The sequence below is a fragment of the Lethenteron reissneri genome, chromosome 53 (assembly GCF_015708825.2).
Source record: "Lethenteron reissneri isolate LAM-NWPU_2019-01 chromosome 53, ASM1570882v1, whole genome shotgun sequence".
NCBI classification, from domain to species: domain Eukaryota; kingdom Metazoa; phylum Chordata; class Hyperoartia; order Petromyzontiformes; family Petromyzontidae; genus Lethenteron; species Lethenteron reissneri.
In genome coordinates, this window is record NC_083831.1 from 7,491,701 (window position 1) to 7,509,879 (window position 18,179).

General features: G+C 48.2%; 1 protein-coding gene across 1 annotated transcript in view; it reads right to left on the reverse strand.

The window, feature by feature from the left end:
* Positions 1 to 956: 956 nt before the first annotated feature.
* LOC133356281 (neurexin-1-beta-like) overlaps positions 957 to 18,179 on the reverse strand; it is a 589,715-nt gene continuing 572,492 nt past the window's right edge. The window contains exons 7-8 of the mRNA XM_061573704.1: positions 17,156 to 17,541; positions 957 to 8,856 (exon numbers count right to left, since the gene is read on the reverse strand). Coding sequence (XP_061429688.1) covers positions 8,554 to 8,856; positions 17,156 to 17,541 — 689 coding nt within the window. The 3' untranslated portion in view covers positions 957 to 8,553. The remainder of the gene's footprint in view (positions 8,857 to 17,155; positions 17,542 to 18,179) is intronic.

Sequence of the window (18,179 nt, forward strand, 5' to 3'; positions counted from 1 at the left end):
CGTTAGGACGAGCAGCGGCACGTTTAACTCCCGAAGCCGTTTCGCTCTCACGTGACGCAGCGAGCCATCCACCCCCAACTCCCCCCCACCCCCAACTCCCCCCCACCCCAACTCCCCCCCACCCCAACTACCCCCCACCCCAACTCCCCCCCCACCCCAACTACCCCCCACCCCAACTACCCCCCACCCCCAACTCCCCCCCACCCCAACTCCCCCCCACCCCAACTACCCCCCACCCCCAACTACCCCCCACCCCCAAATAAACCCCCACCCCCAACTCCCCCCCACCCCAACTCCCCCCCACCCCCAACTCCCCCCCACCCCCAACTCCCCCCACCCCCAACTCCCCCCACCCCCAATTTCCCCCCACCCCCAACTACCCCCCACCCCCAACTCCCCCCCCACCCCAACTCCCCCCCACCCCCAACTCCCCCCACCCCCAACTCCCCCCCACTCCCAAATCCCACTACCTCCAACTCCCCCCCACCCCAACTCCCCCCCACCGCAACTCCCCCCCCACCTCCAACTCCCCCCCACCCCCAACTGCCCACCACCCCAACTCCCCCCCACCCCAGCTACCCCCCACCCCAACTCCCCCCCCACCCCAACTCCCCCCCCACCCCCAACTCCCCCCCACCCCCAAATCCCACTACCTCCAACTCACCCCCACCCCAACTCCCTCCCACCCCCAACTCCCTCCCACCCCCAACTCCCCCCCACCCCCAATTTCCCCCCACCCCAACTCCCCCCCACCCCCAACTCCCCCCCACCACCAAATCCCACTACCTCCAACTCCCCCACCCCAACTCTCCCCCCCACCCCCAACTCCCCCACCCCAACTCCCCCCACCCCCAACTCCCCCCCACCCCAACTCCCCCCCACCCCAACTCCCCCCCACCCCAACTCCCCCCCACCCCAACTCCCCCCCACCCGCAACAATCTCCCCCTCACCCCCCTTCGTTCCATTCGTTTCTCACCCTCTCGCTCGCTCTCTTTCCACCACGTCGCGCTCGCAGGAGACGAACGAGGATGTGGAATGAGGCATGCGCACACGACCACGACCAAGACGACGCGAGCACACGCGGGGGGCTTTCTCACGACGGCAAGTCCCATTTATGAATTTCCCAATAGGACAAAAGATTAAAACGCCACACGTTTAACCGAAACTCGCTCGAGGTGTACGCGAAGCAGACCCCCCCCCCCCCCCCCACGGGGAACGTCTCGCGAAGAAGCAATGTTTTTGGTGACCTTCCTTTCAGAGAGGTTCGATTTTTATATTCTTGGTTCTTTCGGTAAAGTCACGTAGAAGGGAAATAATAAAATAAGAAAAATATAAAACAGTAAAAATTCTCACGACGTTTCGACCGCAACGCAAGCAATCGTCATCAGGTGTGAAATCCACAGCAAGAACATTTGAAAAAAGTGGCAGGAAAAACCGCCACTTTTTTCAAATTTTAAATCAAAATTTAGGTTCGATTTTGTTTTCTTTTTGCTTTGCGTCGCGCGACGTCAAACAGACGCCCTGTCTCCCACGATCGAGCCATCTCCATCGCGGCTTCGTGGACCCCAAGCAATCCCGTCCTTTGGGATGCGCAATGCCACGCGCGGTCTGTCGCTGCGAATGATCTCAAGCCTACGGAGACACGCACCTCTTCCAGAACCTCCTCATCCCCCGTGGCGCACAAACACCGTCCGTGAGCAACAACGTCATCACTGTCATCGGTCGTGATCTCAAACAAACCGAACTCTCTTTTGGAAAGTAAAAAAAAATTCAACCGTTATTTAGAACTCATCCCTCCAAATAAGAAGGTCAGATTATACGTAAGCCTCCTCGATCCATATTGTGAACAGACTCAGCTTGTGCGGAGCCGCATCTCAGGACGCAGTTGCATTTAGTTGCAATGTAAATCCAAATTGCATACCACGGCGTTCATACTTTTGGTAAGCCAACGAGGGTTGTCTTGTGCGTACACCGGTCGCTATTGTGCACGATTGGAAATTCCACCACTGTCCTGGGAACTGCTGACGAAGATGAGGTATGAAGACACGTCAAATAAGTATAACCCGTAAAAACAAAGTTTTTCACTATAAATCCTTTATATGCGTGGCGGCTAGAGTCCTCTCGTCCTCTGGCTTGAGATGGCTGCCACCTATGGGTCAGATGATTGTCTGCCAGTATTAAGCAATTGGTAATTAAATATTTAATTTGTTTTCCCTAAACAGTGTAAAATTTTGGAAAAAAAAATTTCACGAACATTACTTGTCTTGCACAACGAGTCTGTGTGCAAAATGTCAGCTCGATTGGATCACGGGAAGTGGGTTAAAAAACGACCGAAAGATTTGCACGGTCGTAAGCAAGCAAGCAAGCACGCAAGCACGCAAGCAAGCAAGCAAGCGAACTTAATATAAAGGATTTAAAAAAAGATCATACCAACAACCGATTCACTCTTAATGCGTCCGATCGCATTAAGCGGCGTTGAGCATGGTTAATAGTTATATGGGAGGGTGACCTGGGATTGCCAGGTGTTGCAGTCTTTGGCTGGGAGGTGGCCAGAAGATTGCGGTACAGCAAGGGATTATTGAATGTATCTGTGCGGAGCTCTGCATGTGCGTGCGTTTTCTCCCCGGGAAATGCGGTTTAACCATGCCATCGTTAGTGGCCAATAATGAATCTAAATGCAAAAAAGTTATTAAGTGTTTATAGCATTAAATGGTAAGTTGCAAAGGCTGGGAACACATCCTCATACTACTAACGTTATAGGTGATTCAATGTACGACGTTTGAATACACAAACGAAGCTCCAGGCGGAATCTACAATCAGTATAGTGCTGGGACATTAGGTCAATGAATGTGGCGTTGATTAATTGGACGTGCTCTTTATGATCATCCTTTTGTTTGGGAGTTAGCAGCTGGTGAAAGTTGTACGTGTGTCCATTTAACTTCTTTCGCGCCGTACGTAGCCAACCGTGTTAATCGGAGGTACGCGGCTGGCTACCGTGATTCATCCCCGAATGTCATCCCCGAATGTCAGTAAAGCTGTCACGGATGTGTCACATCTGTGTTTTCGTTGCTTGGGGCTATTGGTACAACAATGACTGCACAGCGAATTAAAAAAAAAGCAATCGCGTTCAAATTGGTTCTGCACTTAATTTTGGCTAAATTCCAGCTCTGCGAATGAAATGATCGGTTTGGCCGTCACGTGACAAATCTCACTGTCACGTGCAGAGGCGAGTGGGAAAGTGATGCCCCCTTCTGAGTGTTGTGTGCCGCAGAGGTCAATTGGAAGGTATTGCAATTTACATGATGGCCCAAAGAGTCAGAACACACACGGTTATATTTATTTTAACAAATCAAATAGGGTTATTTCATTTAATTTAACAACCGTTCAAAAACTGGCTTCCATTAACACGAATGCACGCATGAGTTCCCTTTTGAAATTAATTTAACACTTAAAAAATAAATATATTACAGCTTCCTTCTTTAGCACACGTAGAAACTAATTGAACTCGTTCGTCTTTGGTCAATTTTCTTTCCATTTAAATTTTTTTTATCTGAAAATGTAAGAAAAAAACCCCGTGATATTAATAACGATAAAGGTTCAATATTAACTTAAAATATTAACATGGTCGAGGTTTTTTGTTGCGCTACATCTCGTAAAAAGATAATGTGCCATTAAACCCGCCACTATTATGAGCTGTAAGCACACTCTAAGCAAGCGATAAGCAGTGTCGGGTTTAACGACACATTTATAGTAACGCGATATCACCTAAAACACCTCTATTATGAATTATTTGGTCGCGAAAGCCTATTTCGTGTTAAAACATAACAATTCAAATGCTTTAATGCCAGTGTTAAAATAAATGAAACAACCATTCGTGTTCTCACTCTTGGGCCACCCTGTAAGAAGCAATCATTGCCACACAACTTTGAAAACTCCTGAAGAAAGATAAAGAAATTGCCACAAGCCTCAGCGACGCTTTTCAGAACATTGACAACGAAACAATACAGGTTTGTCACGTGAACAGAACATGTCAATTCGTTACCAGGAAAGCACATCGATTGTGTGCTGGAGAGCAAAGCCACAACATTAAAAATCTGGCTGTCGCCTGATGATGTTAATTGTAATTACCGGCGAAACGTCGTACTCCGAATGTAAATGTTGTGGCTTTGCTTTCCAACACACCGGTGTTGCTGCACTAGTAACGAATTGGCCACGTTCTGTTCACGTGACAAACATTACTGATTGGCCGTCGGGTGGTGGAGGGTTTAATGACACGTTGATATATTTACACGATCTAAGCCCAGAAAAAAAACGATGCTATGGATGCTATCGGTCGCGAAAGAACGACGTGTTAAACTATCAAAAACAAATCTCAGAAATTTCCCTTTGATATGCCACTTCCTTGGGATTGACCTCCAAACACGAAGAAAGGGTCTTGACTACGCTAAATATCCAAAGGCGATAAGACTTTGTCTTGTGACGACGGAGAGCGCAGTCTGCTGCGTAGAATTGAGGATTAAAAAAATTGTATTTTGTTGCAAAAATAATGAAAAGATGACCTAAATAGTGTGCTCCAGAATGTTCGGAATTACTGTCAAGGATTGTGTCGCACATCTGAAAATAGCCACACACACAAAGAAAAAGATCCCCCGTATAGCCTGTAACTGACTGTTGGGGCAAGTGCTGTTAGCGAGCACTTATGAAGGTCGGCACTGCACACGAGGAGGTGGGTGGCCAGCACCACGCCCGGCCGCCTTTGTCTCCCCAGTGGCGATGCTTACTCATTCGAGGTTGAGTCGACCTAAGGGGAGGCCCAGGACCGGTTCAGATAATCGTCACCGGCGTAGGCCGTGAGCGGAAATCGACCCCGGGTTTGCCGGGTTCGTAGCGCAGCGTGGTGCTAACCGCTACACCACCGCTCCCCACCTCCACACAGACACGCGCACACACACACGCGCACACACACGCGCGCGTTATTATTATTTTACTTTTTTTTTCGTGCAAAATTTATTTTGATCTATGGCCGAGGCCTTGCAGGAGCGATTTGACTGGCTCGGTGGGATTGCCTAAATTGGCAGGAGTGCTGTTTGCCGCAATGCGAAGTTGTCTGATGAGGTAATCAATCAGTGCCCACCGGCAAGCGCGTGGCAATTTGTGTTTGCATCCCCTCGACAGCTCAAGTCTTCCAGAGGACGGGGTCAAAGGGTCATACGCGCAAAACCTCGCAGTCGATGGCGGGCGCTATTGCTGGAGAGAAAAAAAACCGCAAGCAAAAAGCGCGGGGCCCCCAAGAGGCTCAGGGTAGAACCCAGATTCAGGAGAAGACCAAATAAAGCCCCCAGGCGTTCGCCAAATATCAGCACCGAATTCACATCCACTTGCATACAAAATCCAACCAACACGACATCTAATTAATCAATCTCATCTCAATCTTGTCTGTAGCGTCATTCATCTCACTACATCTCTGCCTTGTCTGCGTCTCTCTCATCTCACTACATCTCTGCCTTATCTGCGTCTCTCACATCTCACTACATCTCTGCCTTGTCTGCATCTCTCTCATCTCACTGCATCTCTGTCTTCTCTGCGTCTCTCTCGTTTCTCTACATATCTATCTTGTTACTATCTCTGTCATCTCACTACATCTCTGCCTTGTTTGCATCTCTCTCATCTCACTACATCTCCGTCTTGTCTGCGTCTCTCTCATCTCACTACATCTCTGCTTTGTCTGCATCTCTCTCATCTCTCTACATCTCTGTCTTCTCTGCGTCTCTCTCGTCTCTCTACATCTCTATCTTGTTACTATATGTCATCTCACTACATCTCTGCCTTGTCTGCATCTCTCTCTCATCTCACTACATCTTTGTTTTGTTTCTATCTCTCTCATCTCACTACATCTCTGCCTTGTCTGCATCTCTCATCTCACTACATCTCTGCCTTGTCTGCGTCTCTCTCATCTCTCTACATCTCTGCCTTGTCTGCCTCTCTCTCATCTCACTACATCTCTGCCTTGTCTGCCTCTCTCTCATCTCACTACGTCTCTGCCTTGTCTGCATCTCTCATCTCACTACATCTCCGTCTTGTCTGCGTCTCTCTTATCTCACTACATCTCTGCTTTGTCTGCATCTCTCTCATCTCACTGCATCTCTGTCTTCTCTGCGTCTCTCTCGTCTCTCTACATCTCAATCTTGTTATTATCTCTGTCATCTCACTACATCTCTGCCTTGTCTGCATCTCTCTCTCATCTCACTACATCTCTGTTTTGTTTCTATCTCTTTCATCTCACTACATCTCTGCCTTGTCTGCATCTCTCATCTCACTACATCTCTGCCTTGTCTGCATCTCTCTCATCTCTCTACATCTCTGCCTTGTCTGTGTCTCTCTCATCTCTCTACATCTCTGCCTTGTCTGCGTCTCTCATCTCACTACATCTCTGCCTTGTCTACATCTCTCATCTCACTACATCTCTGCCTTGTCTGCATCTCTCTCATCTCACTACATCTCTGCCTGTCTGCATCTCTCTCATTTCTCTACATCTCCGCCTTGTCTCTATCTCTCATCTCACTACATCTCTGCCTTGTATGCATCTCTCTAATCTCTCTACATCTCTGCCTTGTCTGCGTCTCTCTCATCTCTCTACATCTCTGCCTTGTCTGCGTCTCTCTCATCTCTCTACGTCTCTGTCTCTTGTCTGTACATGATCTCTTCTGCCTCACTCGGGGATTTACTAATTGAAAGGGGGGAGGGTTAAAACATAATTTCTGATGAGGGAGTGGGGGGCCCAATGGGATGTGTGTACGCAACACACACCAGCCGTATGTTTGTGTGTGTATGTTGATCTTCTTTTGCGCCGTACGTAGCCAACCGTGCTAATCGGAGCCGTGTGAGCAAAAAGCACATGTGGTTTACCCGCGCACAATCGCAACACCGGGTAGCGGTCTGGTATGCGAATCACGCACACACCTGCTCAGGTACGGGCACGCGCAAGCTCGCCCTCTGTATCTCTACCACTTAAAACTAAACTATAAATATTTTTTATTTTATTTTACCAGGTAAAGGCCCACTAAGCGACGTGGCTCTTTTTCAGAAGCGACCTGGCCACAAGTGATAGCTCAACGAAGTGGCTCGTCGTCATCGTCCGTGTGGAAATTTGATCGCAGCGAAACACTCGAAACGCGTGATGTCGATACGAAATGTGTGGAGGGAACAACCGGTGGACCTGGAGAAAAATCCACGCAACCACAGGGAGAGAGAGAGAGAGACCATGCAAACTCCAAATAAATACAGCAGGGTCGAAGTCGAACCCACGACCACCTGCATACCAGGCGAGGTAGTCAACATATCGCCACCTACGGCCTTGCTAGTGCATTGCCAAAGAAAGGGACGTGGGGGGAGATAGGCCGGACGATGAATGACGTTGAATAATACACCGTGTTCGGCTTTGGGAGGTGAGAACGGCAGAGCAAGACGATTTCATCCGTGCAAAATAAAAAAAAACCCAAATTGCCCTGCATGAACCACGCCGATTTGGTGGTTTGCGTAAGAAGGGGGCAGAAGCACTCATGGCGCAGCTCGTCGAGAAACACGCCGAGACAAATATGGTGGGAAAATAAATAAATGGTAGCACTTTGTGTTTCTTGAGATTGTGCCGTTAGGCGCAATAACAACAAAAAACAACAACAATTAAAAAAAGATGCCAATTCCTCCCGGCCGACACCCATCCACCACCCCAGAGAGAGAAAAAGAAAGAAAATCCCGGCTCAAGTTATTGGGTGCTTGCAGCGCGTATTATTAGTGGCGGCGTATAACAACAACAGCAGCAGCAGCAGCAAACAACAGCGACGGCGATAAAGAACCAGCCTCTAATTCTTCATCCGGCGGTTAAGGATGAGAGAACAGGGTTCAGGCTTTTGACGTCTGCGGCGACACCTGACGCTTTGGTATTTCCCGGTGCCCTGCCGCCCTTCATGCCGTCGCACAAATCGGGCCCCACAAAGTTTGTCGTCGTTCAAAATGTTCACGCCCAACTCGGTCCATCAGACAAAGCCGCACACGTCGCCCGCATGTGTCCATGCCCCACCTCCCCCTTTTGTATCATCTCCCCCCAGCTCCACCTCCCAGACAACATCGATCGCACTCCCGCTCCCTTCACCGCTTTCGTGCCATTTTAATAATCCCTCGATAGGTGACAGCTTCCCTACCCCCCCGTCGCGCTCACACGCCTGGTTTAACCTCTTGACCCATCTCCGGCCCCGTGTCACCCAGCCGCCACTTCGCTCAGCGTCCCGCACACCACCGCCAACGTCAGGTCCATCTCCAGCACCACGGACAGTTTCGGTGGGAGTGGAGTGGTGGGGGGAGGGAGGGGAGGCGGGAGGGGGGCAATGCGTGGCACCCCCTGCTAGTGCGCACAACTGCCCTCCCTCCCTCCCACTCTTCCTAACATTCCCTGGATATTCCACAGCGAGCCGATGGTGGGAAGGGAGGGCAGTGGAGGAGGAAGAAGAAGAAGGTAGTAGTAGGAGCAGGAGTGACGGGAAGGCGGGCTTTCATCCTCAGACAAAATACTCCTTGTCCTTGCCGCACGGGCTGCTAGCGCCAGTGTTTGCGGGCGACGTCTTGGCTCCCTTAGCCGGGGAGCCGCCGCCGGCGGTGGCCGTTGCGGCGCCGTCGCGAGACCCGCCGCCGCTGGCCGTGCCGCCGGGCGTGCCGTCGCGGCTCTGGTACTTGTACATGGCGTAGAGCAAGATGAGGATGCACAGGGCGGCGGCGGCCACGATGCCGGCCACCATCCCCGTGGTGCTGCCCGACTCTGGCACGGCCTCGGCGACGCCCGGAATTCCCATGGGGTCCTCGGCCTGCGAGCGGCAACGGGCACAGGGTGGGGTGGGGGGGGTGGGGGTGTTCGCTCCCGTTCAGCCGCACGGCCAAAGCATCGCGGTGGGTCCCGTCCACCGCCGGACGGCGCAAGCGGTTAAGTTTATTTCGAGAGGTGCAGCGCCGCTGTTTGTAAACAGACATTGTTGCTGTTACTCACCGCAGAGAACTGTAGCGACACGACAGTAACTCTTTCTAGATTTGAAGTTTCCCTGACTGCAAGGATGTATAGTCTTTGGTTTTTTCGGTAAAGTCACGTAGGTAAAAAATTTAAATAAATTAAATCATGACGTTTCGGAAGCAACACACGCTTCCGTCATCAAGGAGGCTTGTGTTGCTTCCGAAACGTCGTGATTTAATTTATTTAATTTTTTTACCTATGTGACTTTACCGAAAAAAACAGAGAGTAACTCTATGATAGCTGGCCCCAAAACGTGCCACAAGCCCTCCCGCGTGGCCGTTTGCTTCCGATTCCGTTTGGAATCGATTCAATTCCATTCATAGTCGATTCCGTTCTGATGACGTACACATACGTAATCGTAAACGAAACTTGGAAGAAAAACTGATGACGTACACGTACATAGACGCACGTCATCGAGAACGGGAAAGGGTTAATCACCGCCTGCAACCGCTTTGTCCACATCTGAGCGAGGAGTTGTGCAACAGTGACGTGTCTGGCCATGCCCTCAACAGCAGAGATCCACCCCATTCCTGGTAAGCTCACCTACTAAAAAAAAATACTGGTAAATATTGATGAAATCCTGCATGTGAGAAAAAAACGCAACATTTTCAGAGACAAACGATGACACTGCATCGAGAGAAGGTCGTTTTGCAGTGACAATACTGACTGCTCCGTGTGTGTGCGGATGTTGAACTTATTTCGTCACCGTACGTAACAAACCGTGCTAATCGGAGGTGCAGGGGAAGAGGACATCAACCTAAACACGCAAAACAGCAGCTAGGCTGCTCAAGCACGGTGATTTTTGTGAACGCGTTTTAAATGGGGACGATTGCATTTCTTCTTGAGCAAAAAAACTTTCCTGGGGGATGTGAAACAGCGGCACGTGACCGGTAAATTGAGGGCAATGAATTGACAATCTGGGCGAAATTCTATGGGTGGGGGGGGGGGGATACTTTTCTTAACGAAACAGGTGGACTTCTCCACAAATCTGGCTGTCGCCTGATGAAGCTGGTTGTAATTCCTGGCGAAATGTCGTACTCAGATTGTAAATGTTGTGGCTTGGCTCTCCAATACACCGGTGTGCTGTACTAGTGACGAATTGGCACGTTCTGTTTACGTGGCAACCCTTACTAGTTGGCTGTGTCAGGTGGTGGCGGGTTTAACGACACATTTATATATTTACCCAAAAAAAACCCCTCTATTATGGATGATATTGGTCGCAAAAGCCTACGTGTTCAACTAATTTCCCCTGTTAGCAAAATACACTTTTGTCCCCCGGCCGAAAATAATGACAGAATTTAAGCTTCTGCCTAATTAAAGGCATGCCTGTTGAATAATTACACGAAGCTCTACATATAATCTTCATTGTAACTTTATATCAACATATATAATTAGTTATATTGTGAGCGCAGCTGTTGCGATGATTATTTTGACATCGAGAAGTAAAATAGTTTGAACGTGGGTCAATTATTTGAAAATGCACACTCGGGGTTATTCCAATTAATTAATTCTCGCTGTGCGATATGATTGCCTTGCACTATATATGTACTTTAAACAAAAATTAATGGTCAAATCACCATTTCTTCGTGTTGTAAAACACTGTGTAACAACTTTTTTTCGTTCCTGGGTAGTAAGTGTTAAATCCTAATTGCTATACTTTTGAGGCATACGCAATTAGAAAACGCCACTTACTACCCAGGAACAAAAAACGTGTTATATAGTGAAATCAATCCTAAATATTAGTTGATAATAATGGAAATGTCAATTTCATTTATGTTTTCTTCCACGTTGGCTACGCTATTTTAACAATCTGTTGGCTGTACCTTCACCTTCTAGCGCCCCTTAATTTTAACGAGCTTTGTCACATTTGGAAGTTTGCTAATTCAAATTCTCGTCAAGGACCAACTGGGCACATTATCACCACCACCACCACCATTATCATCATCTCCTCATCAATAAAGTAAGAACCAATCTGTAGAATGTTAACATTGCCAAGTTCTGAACCAATAGATTTGAAAATGCCGTACGACCATTTCCTGGCCACATTGCAAGCCTGCAACACTCTGACTATTCCTACACATTTCGATTTAAAGCTTTCGTGACTGTAGGGATTCATCTTCTTGGTTCTTTCGGTAAAGTCACGTAGAATGGAAATAATAAAATAATAAAAATAAAACATAATAAAATAATTCTCACGACGTTTCGGCCACAACGCAAGCAGCCGTCCGGAGGTGAAGAACAGGTCTGTCGAGAAGACAGAGTCCGAAAGTTCTTCACCTGAGGACGGCTGCTTGCGTTGTGGCCGAAACGTCGTGAGAATTATTTTATTATGTTTTATTTTTATTATTGTATTATTTCTATTCGTACACAGTCTCCCGTTGAAGTACTAACCAGGCCCACGACCGCTTAGCTTTGAACATCTCACGAGGTCAGGGACACGAAGAGCGTTTCGCTCATAGGCGTTTAGAATTCTCTGCTATCGTGAAATGAAGCACTTTAGAGAAGATGGGATAAAATAAAAAACATCCTTGTGGATAAATACATACGTGACCTTGCGCTGCATTTGCAATCACAGTTGCGTGTGTTGTGCACGCCACACAAGTGTATAGGGGCAAAAAAACACAACACCATTAAATTTCGATTTAAAGCTTTCGTGACTGCAGGGATTCATCTTCTTGGTTCTGTCGGTAAAGTCACGTAGAAGGGAAATAATAAAATAATAAAAATAAAACATAATCAAATAATTCTCACGACGTTTCGGCCACAACGCAAGTAGCCGTCCTCAGGTGAAGAACATGTCTGTCGGAAAGACAGCGTCTGAATGAATCCCTGCAGTCACGAAAGCTTTAGATCGAAATTTTACCTTTCCATTGTGAGCCGTTTCACCGTTACCCGCTGAGTCACCAGGCCATCATTCAAATTATTTAGATGCATTGGGGTGCCGTGGTGGCGAGACGTTACGTCCCTTGCCTGGTATGCAGGAGGTCGTTGGTTCGACCCTGACCTTGACGCCTGCTGCTGTATATTTGGAGTTTGCATGTTCTCATGTTCTCCCCGTGGTCGCGTGGATTTTTCTCCAGGTCCTCTGGTTTTTCCCTCCACATTTAGAATCATGCGTTTAGATTATTCGGCTGCTATAAATGTCCGAGTGATAAGCCACTTCGTTGAGCTATCATTTGTGATAGTCAGTTCGCTTCTGAAAACGAGCTTATATAGCTCAGTGGACTTCATCCGGAAAAAAAGGTTGGAAATGTTGGAAATTCCAAGACCAAAAATCATGGAATGTTATTTCGAATTATCAGAATAGTAGGATAAATTTTCCCCAAAACACCTTTGCCTGCCCGGCTGCCTTGTTTGGGCAACTGGCACAGTTGATTATGTATGGCATTTCAGTTTTATATTGTACAATGACTGGGCAGCAGACCTGAAAATCGATTGTCTAAGGAAGGCAGGCTTGTCGGAGTCAAAGAGCCTGCCTCTTAATCCCAAGGTCCACTGGTTTGAGCCCTGTGCCACCTAAATTATTTCTCTGAGACGTTCTCAAAAAAATTCTGGCCAGGACCCCTCAATGTCACACACACACACAACAACAGCAACAACAACAACAACAAAGTGTTTGTGAGTCTGGCCCAATTGTGATCCTTGCACAAATAGCTAAAGCTCTGCAAATACCCCCCTACACACCCCTGCCATTTTATAAGCATTCACAAGACTAGATTTATTTTGTTAAAACTTCATTCTGACCTAACCTGCCACCACCTTCCTTCTTGCGTTGTTTATAAGCTGTCATAGCCTATTTTTATTTACGCGGTATTTTCAGATCCTTGCTTGTGAAGTTACACGATTCACTTCTCCGTTCCAAGACTCCCAATCTGCCTCTCCGCTACAGCGTTTACCCTGGTGAAGCCCTAAATAGCCATCATTATTCAATCCACATCGTGCGTGGTGACTCAGACCATTTTACTTATCTGAGTTCTGACATGCTGAGACGTGTAATTTGTACGATATCATAATCACTAGATCACAGGACTGGCTTGGTGTGACAATAGATGTACGGTGTACTGCATTGTTCTAATAAAGAACAAAAGAAAGAAAGGCCAAGTGTGTTTAAAGAGATCGCCAGTAGTTTCATCAGAACCTGGTCAACGGCATTGCCATAGCATGCATTATATATTCTTATAATGTCATTCTATTTTACTTGTTTTTGTGTTTCTAAATAACTGCCTTTACAAGTATTAAACAACCATATTCTTGCGTACAATGAACAACTCAAATACACACAGCATATAAAGGTGCACATTCAATTGAATTGCAATTAAAACTGGACTTCCAAATTATTGAAGTAATCGATTACGCTGCCGATTACTGATTCGATTGTTCGACGAATCAGATGACTGGAAAATATTTGGTGGGGGGAAAAAATAAATCTCGCATTTGTCGTCAACCATGCCGCTGGACGGGAGGTGATGGGCATGGATTTATGATGTCATCGGCATCATCAACGGCGTCATCGGCATCATCAACGACGTCAGCGGCATCATCAACGATGTCATCGGCATCATCAATGACGTCATCGGCATCATCAACGACGTCATCGGCATCATCAACGATGTCATCAGTATCATCAATGATGGCAGTGACATCATCAACGATGTCAGCGACATCATCAACGACGTCATCGGCATCATCAATGACGTCATCGGCATCATCAACCGCGTCATCCTTGTAGGGGGTTTCCCACCTTGTTTGTTTTCTATTTCATTTATACCTGATGATGATTGCTTGTGTTGCAATCGAAACGTCGTATGCTATTATTTAATTTATTATTTTCTCTTTATACGTGACTTTACCGAAAGAACCAAAGCGTAATTCCTGCAGTCATGAAAGCTCCAAATTAAGTTTGAGCTGTCTCTCTCCTCTGTATTATTATTATTCGTTAACACAGAGGCTTTCGTGACCAATAATATTCATAGTAAAGTTCCGCTGGTGATTAACAACCGTGAGGCTGGTCGCAGTCACCAACGCAGCGTCAGGGTATCTCATGTTGTAAATGTTGTGGGTTTGCTGTACAACACATCACTGGTCAGTACTGAAGCGGTAACTAATTGGCACGATTTGTTCACGTGACACGCCTTACCTGATTGACTGTGTCGGGTTGGTGGCGGGTTTAACGACACATTTACATTTACGCGATCCGACCGAAAAAACTTTATTGTAAATCATTGTTGTTGTTGTTGTTGTATTTGTTTATGGTGGTTGGGGAGGCGACTTCAACATTTGTAAACGTGAACAGACTTGTGGTGAACGAACGAACGAGGGTCTATGGGAGGTGCCATGTGTGAGCATTGCGAACTCTGCCCTCTAAAGTCTGGAAATCGCTTGGGACGTAGCGAAAACAAACTTACCTCAAGTCATATAACTATAGTAGAATTCCTCTTAAAGACCACGACTGTAAACGATGCATTTTTTAACGATGGGCCTCCATGGAGCCTAATGTGTAGTGTATTGTAGTGTATAATGTAGTGTATAGTAGTGTATTGTATAGTAGTGTATAATGTATTTTATTTTATACCTACGTGACTTTACCGAAATAACCAAAGAGTATAGTGTATAGTAGTGTAGTGTATAGTAGTGTAGTGTATAGTAGTGTTGTGTGTAGTGTATAGTAGTCTAGTGTATAGTGTAGTGTATAGTAGTGTGAAGTAGAACCCCTCTTAACGACCACCCCTGTGTTCGCTTACTGATCATTCTGCTGTTAACGGCTGGCTGTTGCAGGTGTAGTGACGTAAATGGAGTGACTAGGGCGCTTAGCGCCAGCTGTCACAAGACTGGAACTGTGGGTGAGAGAGAGGGCAAGTGAGGACGTGGCAGTCTGGGTGAACCCGAGAGGACACGTGACCAGGACAGGGTAGCGAGGGGGCCCAAAGGGTGGCTTGAGGAACACGTGGTGCTTGGTCGAGAACCTTCTGGTGAGATCCAGAAAGGGGGCGTTGCTGAAGGCGGAGCGAGGCCACGCCTCTAGAGAGCATAAAAGGGAAGTCCCGAGAGCAATCATGGCTGTCTGCTGAAATGGTACCCGTCGGTACTACGTCTCTTCGATCTTAGGTCTTCGGTCTTTTCGGTCGGCATTGCGGGTCAGGCAATGAGTTAGCTGACTGACCCGGTTATGTAGTTACCCCGTTATGGTCTAGTTAACCAGTGTACGTTTATGTAGTTACCCTGTTGGGGTCGTGTAATAAACATGTTGCCTCTAAGTTCAAATGTGTGCCTCCGTAGAACCCACTACACAGGTATCGTAAATATTAATTAATGCATTGATTAACCATGTTTATTTTAATTGTATGTGTTTTATAATGGTGTATGTATCGTTATGTATTAATATGCATTGTTTAAATATTATAAAGTACGTTTTTTGGGTGAAAAAGGGTAACTTTCGATGCTATCCGCACGAATTAAGCCTTTAACGTGTATTTCCTATACTCGCTTAACGACCAAATCACTTAACGACGGGTTTCGTGGAACCAATTGCCGTCGTTAAGAGGGGTTCTACTGTATGTCGCTTGCCAATTTATCGCGCGTTACACGCGGTAAAGCGGCACGGGATGATTATCGCCGCACGCGGACACGCCTGTAAATGGAGCCACTCAACAATTTGCGACATGCCACACGCGGTAAACTGACGCGCGATTTTTCACGCCTCGGAGGAATTTAGCGGAACGAAGGAAGTGACGACAAGGCACCGGTGGCATCATCTGCAGTGGCCGCGGTCGACCTCTTGACCTTGGCCTGTGAAGTCGAACTGGAAAAACCCCACCGGTATATATCAGAGCTCACATTCCCCGACAGCTGGAGGTGGTTGATGAGCCATCAGGGAGCAGATGAGCTGTGGCAAAGTGTGCCGCAGCTCAATCAATCGATCAATCGATTGACATCTCTTTGCTGGTCCCGCAGCGATCAGTTCACCAGTTTCTGAGCAATAACCACCACCCCACGACCCCAGGATTGGCAATACCTACACAAGTATTGCTATGCTATCGTCAAGATCCTTAAAAAAATACCTTTATTTTGATATTTCATGGTGACTCTGGGAACAATGGCAACCCAATATTTTCAATCTGGTGACAAAATTACCCAGAATGCACCCACAGCACTCTACAACTCCTGTTTTATGCATGGTACTGAGTAAATATAAACACTCAATAATTGACTGAAAACATCTTCACTACATAGACGACTGCAAAGCTTGAGAAATTGTTGGTAGTGGTGGCTCACTGCCTGGCTAATGCTGCCTTCCAGCTCGTTGTGGTTCCTCGGAAATCATGAGCGATGCAATTTGCATCTCGCAATCGACTACACTGCGTAAAACTACCATTATTTTTATTTTTTTAATTGTACCAGGAAAGGCTCACTGAGCTATACATAGCTCTCTTTCAGAAGTGACCTGGCTATCACAAACAAAAGCTCAACCAAGTGACTTGTCATCACCGTGTGGAAATTTATGGCAGCCGAATACTCTAAACGCTGATTCTCAATGCGGAGGGAAAACCCGGAGGAGCCGGAGAAAAATCCATGCGACCAAGGAGAGAGAGACACACAAACTCCAAATATGCACAAGGCTTCAGGGTCGGGATATGCATATATGTTGAACTTCTTTCGCACCGTACGTAGCCAACCGTGCAAACTGTACGAACCGACGAAGAGAGATTTAGCCGTTCGCTCACTGTGCGTGCGCGCGTGTGCATGTCCGTGTGTGTGCGTGAGAGTGGGGAGCGGTAGTGTAGTGCTTAGCGCGCTGCACGACAGACCTGGCGACCCGGGTTCGATTCCCGCTCATAGCCAACACCAGTGACGATTATCTGAACCGGTCCTGGGCCTCCCCTAGGTCGACTCAGCCTCAAATGAGTACCTGGTGCAGTGTGTAAACATCGCCACTAGGGAGACAAAGACGGTCGGGCGTGGTGCTGGCCCACCCACCCCCTCGTGTACCCTTCCGGCCTCCATAGGTGCTCGCTAACAGCACTTGCCCCTACACTCTGTTAAGGCTACACGGGGGATCTTTGTGAGAGTGGGTAGGGGGACCACCCCTCCCGACAGCTCACCTCGACGCCCGCACGCCGCACCGTCGGGAAGGTGGCGTTCAACTCGCCGTAGCCGCGGCCCTCTTCGCCGTCTTCCGCCGCGCCGTGCGGCGGCTGCTGCTGCTGCGGGTGCTTGGCCTCGTGCGGCTGTTTCACCTCGTGCGTATTCATGTTGCCCACGTGCGGCCGCAGCGCCACGGGCGTCAGCGTGGGCGCGCCGTGGCCCGCAGTCGACCCGACAGGGGCGCCAGTCGACCGCTGGGGATCTCCGTCACCGCCGCCCCGACCTCCTCCACCTCCTCCTCCTCCCGCATCGCCGCCGCCGCCTCCTCGTCGACCGCCGCCGTCCCATCGAGGAACGTGGGTCCTGTAGCTCCCCTCGTACGTGGCCAGGGACATCGTCTTGCCTGCGCACAGGTGACGCAGAGCGCCGGACGTTGAACGATCGCGCCGAGGAGGAGGATTTCGCGGTGTCTTTGACGTTTCGCTCCACGCGCCGTCAAGAAGTTAACGCGGTTGCTGAAGAACCTCCCGAGCTCGCGGAGCAATAAGCCGGAACATCGTGTGCCGAACGACGCGCGGCACGAACCCCACAGACACATCGGAGAGAGCGATATTACTCAACAAGTTCAGAAAAATGGGATTACGCAATGCACTCGAACATGCGCTTGTATCTGCAAATATTCAAGGGCGACAGATAGCTATCGGTGCCAAGTGCAGTTGGTATATTTGCAAATAGCCCATTGGGATGTTTGGGTAATGCTACGAATGCGTGTTTGGTTTCACGTAGGAGCACACCATAGTACCTGGAGAAAAACCAATCACACACAACAAAGGGGAGGGGTGGATTGCAAAGTTTCCGCACAGACGAGAGTTTAACCCATTTGCTGTGCTTGCCATCTTCTGGTCACTTCTCAGCCCGCGACTAAAACAACCGGTGTTCCCAGGACGTCTACCGCTGCACGTACCAAGTCAGGATCTTATCTGCTGAGCTTCTGAGGACCAACGGGATCAGACGGACTGGGGTTATTTACTCCGAGGCTTG